The 7277-nt window shown below is 38.7% G+C and overlaps 1 protein-coding gene across 1 annotated transcript in view; it reads right to left on the bottom strand.

Moving 5' to 3' along the window:
• hs3st2 (heparan sulfate (glucosamine) 3-O-sulfotransferase 2) overlaps nt 1-1922 on the bottom strand; it is a 38863-nt gene extending 36941 nt beyond the window's left edge. The window contains exon 1 of the mRNA XM_061982243.2: nt 1294-1922. Within this exon, the coding sequence (XP_061838227.2) occupies nt 1294-1742 (449 nt within the window). The 5' untranslated portion in view covers nt 1743-1922. The remainder of the gene's footprint in view (nt 1-1293) is intronic.
• Between the last annotated feature and the right edge of the window lie 5355 nt (nt 1923-7277).

The raw sequence follows: 7277 nt of genomic DNA on the forward strand, positions 1-7277 counted from the left end.
ACTTTGCACTATATCGTTCCACTTCATGCAGCATTTCTTACATATTCGTTATTTTTGCACCTTAATTTGATGAGGTTATTAAGTGTTAAATGAGATTTTAGAATTGAGTTTTTTGATAGGTCATGAAAAAAATAAAAATGATCAATCTTACTGTTAAACACTTTGCACTATTTCGTTCCACTTTATGCAGCATTTCTTACGTATTCCTTAATTTTGCACCTTCATTTTAAGAGGTTATTGCTAAGTGTTAAATGTTATTTTAGAATTGAATTTTTTGATAGGTCATAAAAAAAAGAATTATCGATATTGACCAATATCTGTAAAACACTTATCGTGATACAATTTTCAGCACATATCGCCCAGCCCTAATATGCACTTTTCCCAGTTTCTTTGAACGCAGCATTAATTTCATCACCAGGCTCTAGTCAATGAAGCAACTTCTGCATAACATGAATTCCTTTCCATATTTACATGAGAATAACAGACCAAATGTTACACAGATGGCACTAAACCTGCAATAAAATAGCTATTCTTACATTTTCACACTTTGCACTATTTTGTTACACTTTATCCAGCATTTCTTACGTATTCCTTATTTTAGCACCTTCATTTTAAGGGTTTATTGTTAAGTGTTAAATGTGATTTTAGAATTGAATTTTTTGATAGGTCATTAAAAAATTAATTATCGATATTGACCAATATCTGTAAAACACTTATCGTGATACAGTTTTCAGCACATATCGCCCAGCCCTAATATGCACTTTTCCCAGTTTCTTTGATCGCAGCATTAACTTCATCACCTGGCTCGAGTTAATGAAGCAGCTTCTGCATAACATGAATTCCTTTCCATATTTACATTTGTGAGTTTTTCCTTGCTCTCATGTGGGCTCTGAACCGAGGATGTCATTGTGGCTTGTGCAGCCCTTTGAGACACTTGGGATTTAGGGCTATATAAATAAACATTGATTGATTGATTGATTGAAATTCAATACAAATACAAATACAAAATCAAGCACATTCATATTCAAAAATCGCAAAAATATATTTACAAATACACATTTATTTGTACAAATTCTTGATTTATTTGTACGTCACATTTTTATATTTATACTAGAGATGTCTGATATCCGATATTGTCCAACTCTTGCATATTAAGCACTTTTCCCAGTTTCTTTGAACGCAGCATTAACTTCATCACCTGGCTCGAGTCTCGAGTTAATGAAGCAACTTCCGCGAATTTTTTATGAATTAATCTTGAATAAAATAAAATGAATAAAAAGTTATTTTGCCCACCTGTACCAGTCCAGTCCTCTGTCGTAGTTCCTGTCGAAGAAATGCGGCTCCGTCCCGAGGGCGCGCACGTCCGGGTGGATCCTGATGAACTCCAGCACCGCCCTGGTTCCTCCTTTCTTCACCCCCACAATCATGGCGCCGGGCAGCTTTTTACTCCCCAGTTTTTGCGCCGAACTCAAGTTTTTCCCCTTGACGTCGCCCCAGCGCGCGGGGGGCAGACGGAGAGGAGGAGGGCCGGGCTGGACTGTCTCCAGCCAGGCGCACTGGCGGTGGTCCGACTGGGCGAGAAGTTTCTTCCCGCCGGTGAGCCTGCTCGGCGGGCAGCGGCTTCCCACGTAGGGCCGCCCTGTTATGACAGCGGTGCGGCCGAAAATGATGGTGTAGCACAAATAGGTGCAGGACAAGGACACAGTCAGCATGAAGGCGGAGGAGAGGAACCGCTGTGCCATGTCTCCATGGGCTCAAGGTGCTGCATGGCGCGCCATCGGACCCGTCCTCCTCCTCCTCCTCCTCCTCCTCATTACTTCCACATCCGGACGCCTCGGCGTGGAAAAGAATGAGAGACGAGATTTACTTGAAAGTGAGTACAAAACAAGTCAGACTCATGTTTCCTATGGAGACGTGAGAAAAGTGGTCCTAAAAGTCCGTGGAGAAGACCTGCCTTCCTCACTGTGGACCTGCGAGGTGCGAGGTAGGGAATAATTAACACGCCCTCTGACGTCATCAGGGAGCTCCTAATTGGCTGGATGCTCAAACCCAAGCTTTCACATTTGAACTTTTTGTGTGTACTGTCTAGATCAGGGGTGCTCACACTTTTTCTGCAGGCGAGCTACTTTTCAATTGATCAAGTCGTGGGGATCTACCTCATTCATATATATAATTTTAATTTACTTATTTATGAAATATATGTTTTTGTTAACAAGTTAAAGGTGTTTAATGATAATGCAAGCATGTTTAACACATATAGTTAACAGAGGTGGGACCAAGTCATTGTTTTGCAAGTCACAAGTAAGTCTCAAGTCTTTGCCCTCAAGTCCGAGTCAAGTCCCGAGTCAAGACAGGCAAGCCCCGAGTCAAGTCCAAAGTCAAGACTGGAAAGTCTCAAGTCAAGTCCTAAGTCCTGCATTTTGAGTTTCGAGTCCTTTCAAGTCCTTTTAACCACAGACTAATATATTAACACAGATTGTGTATGCTTTTCAAACGCTGTATTTATTTATTAAAACAAGTGCATTTTAAATTGCAGGAAAGAAAATTGTGCTGACATTGCACTTCATAATAGCACTATTAACCAGTCATTTTAAACATTAACTCATTCCTTTACAGAACAAACACATTGAAAAATAAAGTTCAAATGTACTTATTTGTACAAAAGTGTTAACATTGAAAAAACATGACATATACGTGAACATATCAAAAAAGTTGTACTTTTTATGTCAGGGCCCTATGCTGCATTGCATTTGCAAAAGACCAAATTAGCCAAGAGTCTGTCAGTCATTTGTGCACGATGGGGGCGTAGTATTTATTTTACCATTTTTGTCTTTTTTTAGGTGGCTAAAATACGCGGTGCTGCTGACCGCCGTCTAACGTTACGTGTGATATATTGACTAACGTAACCCTGCTTAAAAAAAATCACTGAACAAAAAGTATGAATAAGGTAGTGAACTGCAACAGATTCCCGTGTTTGCAATAACGTTATAACGTTAGCAGTGAGTTTACAGCCTCACTGATTTAACTACACAGCAAATAAAAGTCACGTTACTTAGCCAATAAACGTTATCTTACATTCAAAACTTACCGTTCTTTGTGCAACTTCAAATGCCGGACGAAGTTGGAAGTTGTTGCCTCTCCATCAGTAATTTTCGAACCGCATGTGTTGCATACTGCAAACCGTTTTGTGTTGACCACCTCGTAATTTTTATACCCAAACGAAATTATTTTAGGTATCATTTTTTGTTCACTGGCGTGTGGTTTGGACATGTCTTCTTCGTTGGTTGTCCTGCAATTTGATTGGATGAATGCTGTGTGATGAAAACAAAGTAGATCTAATTTGATTGGCTGTTGTACTGAGACCACACCAGCTGACACACGCAACGCTGATAGACAAGTACACAATGAAAAATACGGAGCGCTCCCGAATAACTTTTTCATCTTTGGGTTTTGGGGAAAGTAGCAAGTCATGTCAAGTCATGTCAATTCAAAAGGCTCAAGTCCAAGTGAAGTCACAAGTCATTGATGTTTAAGTCTAAGTCGAGTTGCAAGTCTTTTTACATTTTGTCAAGTCGAGTCTAAAGTCATCAAATTCATGACTCGAGTCTGACTCGAGTCCAAGTCATGTGACTCGAGTCCACACCTCTGATAGTTAATATTGTTAATACATTAAAGGTGTTTAATGATAATACAAGTATGTTTAATACATATAGTTAATATTGTTAACAAGTTAAAGGTGTTTAAAGATAATGCAAGCATGTTTAACACATATAGTTAATATTGTTAACAAGTTAAAGGTGGTTAAAAATAATACAAGCATGTTTAACACAAATAGTTAATATTGCTAACAACTTAAAGGTGGTTAAAGATAAAACAAGCATGTTTAACACATATAGTTAATATTGTTAACAACTTAAAGGTGGTTAAAGATAATACAAGCATTTTTAACACATATAGTTAATATTGTTAACAACTTAAAGGTGGTTAAAGATAATACAAGCATGTTTAACACATATAGATTCCTTTCTTTCATGAAGACAAGAATATAAGTTGGTGTATCACCTGATTCTGATGACTTGCATTGATTGGAATCAGACAGTTGTGATGATAACGTCCGCATTTTCGAATGGAGGCGAAAAAAAGTCCTCCTTTCTGTCCAATACCACATGAAAGTGGTTGGTTTTTGGCATCTTATTTGTCCAGCTTCCGTACTCCTTTGTATACACTTTACAAGAAATACATTGTCGGCAAACTCCGTAGCTTGCTAGCTTGTGCACGCCAGCTTTCTGAGACTCTTATTTTGGTAGCGCAGGCAGGATGAAGCAGAGCTTTTATTGTGCAACTGTGCAGTCGGTCTTTGGAGTTTTGACGACAGGTACGGCGCCAGAGTCTGTTGAAATAAAGTGTTTCTCGCCTTCCAGTCGGTAATTTTAATGAGCTGGCAGCAGCCAGCGTCATCTCAGAAGACCCTCGGGTGCCGTGAATGTCAATCAAGTGACGAAAGTGACGTCATAGTGAAGATTTATGATCGCTCATTTTTAGGACTATTTTTTTAATGCCTGGCTGGTGATCGACTGACACACCCTCCGAGATCGACCGGTAGATCGTGATCCACGTAATGAGCACCCCTGGTCTAGGGGTGTAGGAAAAAATCGATTCGAATTCGAATCGCGATTCTCACGTTGTGCGATTCAGAATCGATTCTCATTTTTAAAAAATCGATTTTTTTTTGATTTTTTTTTTTAATAAAATAAAAAAAAATAATTAAAAAAAAAAAAAACATTTAATTAATCAATCCAACAAAACAATACACAGCAATAACATAATGCAATCCAATTCCAAAACCAAACCCGACCCAGCAACACTCAGAACTGCAATAAACAGAGCAATTGAGAGGAGACGCAAACACGACACAGAACAAACCAAAAGTAAATGATAAATGATAAATAAATGGGTTGTACTTGTATAGCGCTTTTCTACCTTCAAGGTACTCAAAGCGCTTTGACACTACTTCCACATTTACCCATTCACACACACATTCACAAAAAAAAGTAGTGAAACAAAAATGAATATTATAAACAACAGTATCAATATTAGTTGCAATTTCAACATAGCAGTGATTAAAAATCCCTCATTGACATTATCATTAGACATTTATAAAAAAAAAAATGAAAAAAATAACAATAGTGTCACAGTGGCTTACACTTGCATCGCATCTCATAAGCTTGACAACACACTGTGTCCAATATTTTCACAACGATAAAATAAGTCATATTTTTGCTCATTTAATAGTTAAAACAAATTGACATTATTGCAATCAGTTGATAAAACAATGTCCTTTACAATTATAAAAGCTTTTTACAGGAATCTACTACTCTTCTTGCATGTCAGCAGACTGGGGTAGATCCTGCTGAAATCCTATGTATTGAATGAATAGAGAATTGTTTTGAATCGGGGGAAAACAATCGTTTCTGAATCGAGAATCGTGTTGAATTGAAAAAAAACAATCGATTTTGAATCGAATCGTGACCCCAAGAATCGATATTGAATCGAATCGTGGGACACCCAAAGATTCACAGCCCTACTGTCTACTACAGTGTTTTTAAATGGAAGTAGAATTGTCTCACATCAACTTATATATTAATAAATATACAAATACAAATGTGATATACAAACAAATAAATAAATTGTATAAATAACGCGTATTTGTAAATATATTTGGAGATTTGAAAATATATACAAATAAAATTTATAAAAAATAAAAATGTGACATACAAATAAATCAAATAATTTGTATAAATAAACGTGTATTTGCAAATATATTTTTGAGATTTTTTAATATAAATATGCTTGATTTTGTATTTGTATTGAATTTGCATATGTGGATCGCTTTTTTGCTTTTGTGTGTCGATGAGACATTCCTACCACAAACCAGATGCATAGAGTTAAGTTAAAGTTAAAGTACCAATGGTAGTCACACACACACTAGGTGTGGTGAAATGTGTCTGCATTTGACCCAATCCCTTGTTCACCCCCTGGGAGGTGAGGGGAGCAATGGGCAGCAGCGGTGGCCACGCCCGGGAATCATTTTTTGGTGATTTAACCCCTAATTCCAACCCTTGATGCTGGGGGACAAGCAAGGAGGTAATGGGTCCCATTTTTATAGTCTTTGGTATGACTCGGCCGAGGTTTGAATTCACAACCTACCGATCTCAGGGCGGACACTAACCACTAGGCCACTGAGTTGGCTCATAGGCACATAAATGCGACCTAGGGGGGGTCGGCGTGGCGGAGTTGGGAGAGTGGCCGTGCCAGCAACCTGAGGGTTCCTGGTTCAATCCCCACCTTCTACCAAATTTGTCATGTTTGTCGTGTCCTTGAGCAAGACACGTCACCCTTGCTCCTGATGGGTCGTGGTTAGGGCCTTGCATGGCATCTCCCGCCATCAGTGTGTGAATGTGTGTGTGAATGGGTGAATGTGGAAATAGTGTCAATTTGAGTACCTTGAAGGTAAAAAAGCGCTATACAAGTATAACCCATTTACCATTTCATTTTGTATTTGTATTGAATTTGCATATGTGGATCGCTTTTTTGCTTTTGTGTCGATGAGACATTCCTACCACAAACCAGTTGCACAAATAAATGTGACCGGGTCGGCGTGGCGCAGTTGGGAGAGTCGCCGTGCCAGCAACCTGAGGGTTACTGGTTCAATCCCCACCCTCTACCAACCTTGTCATGATCCGTGTGTCTTTGAGCAAGACACTTCACCCTTGCTCCTGATGGGTGGTGGTTAGGGCCTTGCATGGTAGCTCCCGCCATCAGTGTGTGAATGGGTGAATGTGGAAATAGTGTCAAAGCGCTTTGAGTACCTTGAAGGTAGAAAAGCGCTATACAAGTATAACCCATTTACCATTTACCTAGTTTATATGTTTGAACAACCAGCAGAGGGCACTGCAGCCAGAGCGGTCTGGGTCACAGACATGGTCAGACACTGGCGAGCCAATCAGAGGCACACTTGGGAGGGTCATATTACGTCATAACTTTGCCATATTAGGAGAACGCTACAAGACCTTACTGTTTTAGAAACCAGAAAGAAGAAGAACGCTACAGGATATGACACACTGAGACAATGACTTAGAGGATTTCATTCCTCGCTCCTAATTTATACAAATGATTTATTTATTTGTATATCACATTTGTATTTGTATTTGTATATTTATTAATATATGCATATGTATTAATATCATATTGAAATATATAAGTTGATGTGAGACAAT

The sequence above is a fragment of the Nerophis lumbriciformis genome, linkage group LG24 (genome assembly GCF_033978685.3).
Source record: "Nerophis lumbriciformis linkage group LG24, RoL_Nlum_v2.1, whole genome shotgun sequence".
In the NCBI taxonomy this organism is placed as follows: domain Eukaryota; kingdom Metazoa; phylum Chordata; class Actinopteri; order Syngnathiformes; family Syngnathidae; genus Nerophis; species Nerophis lumbriciformis.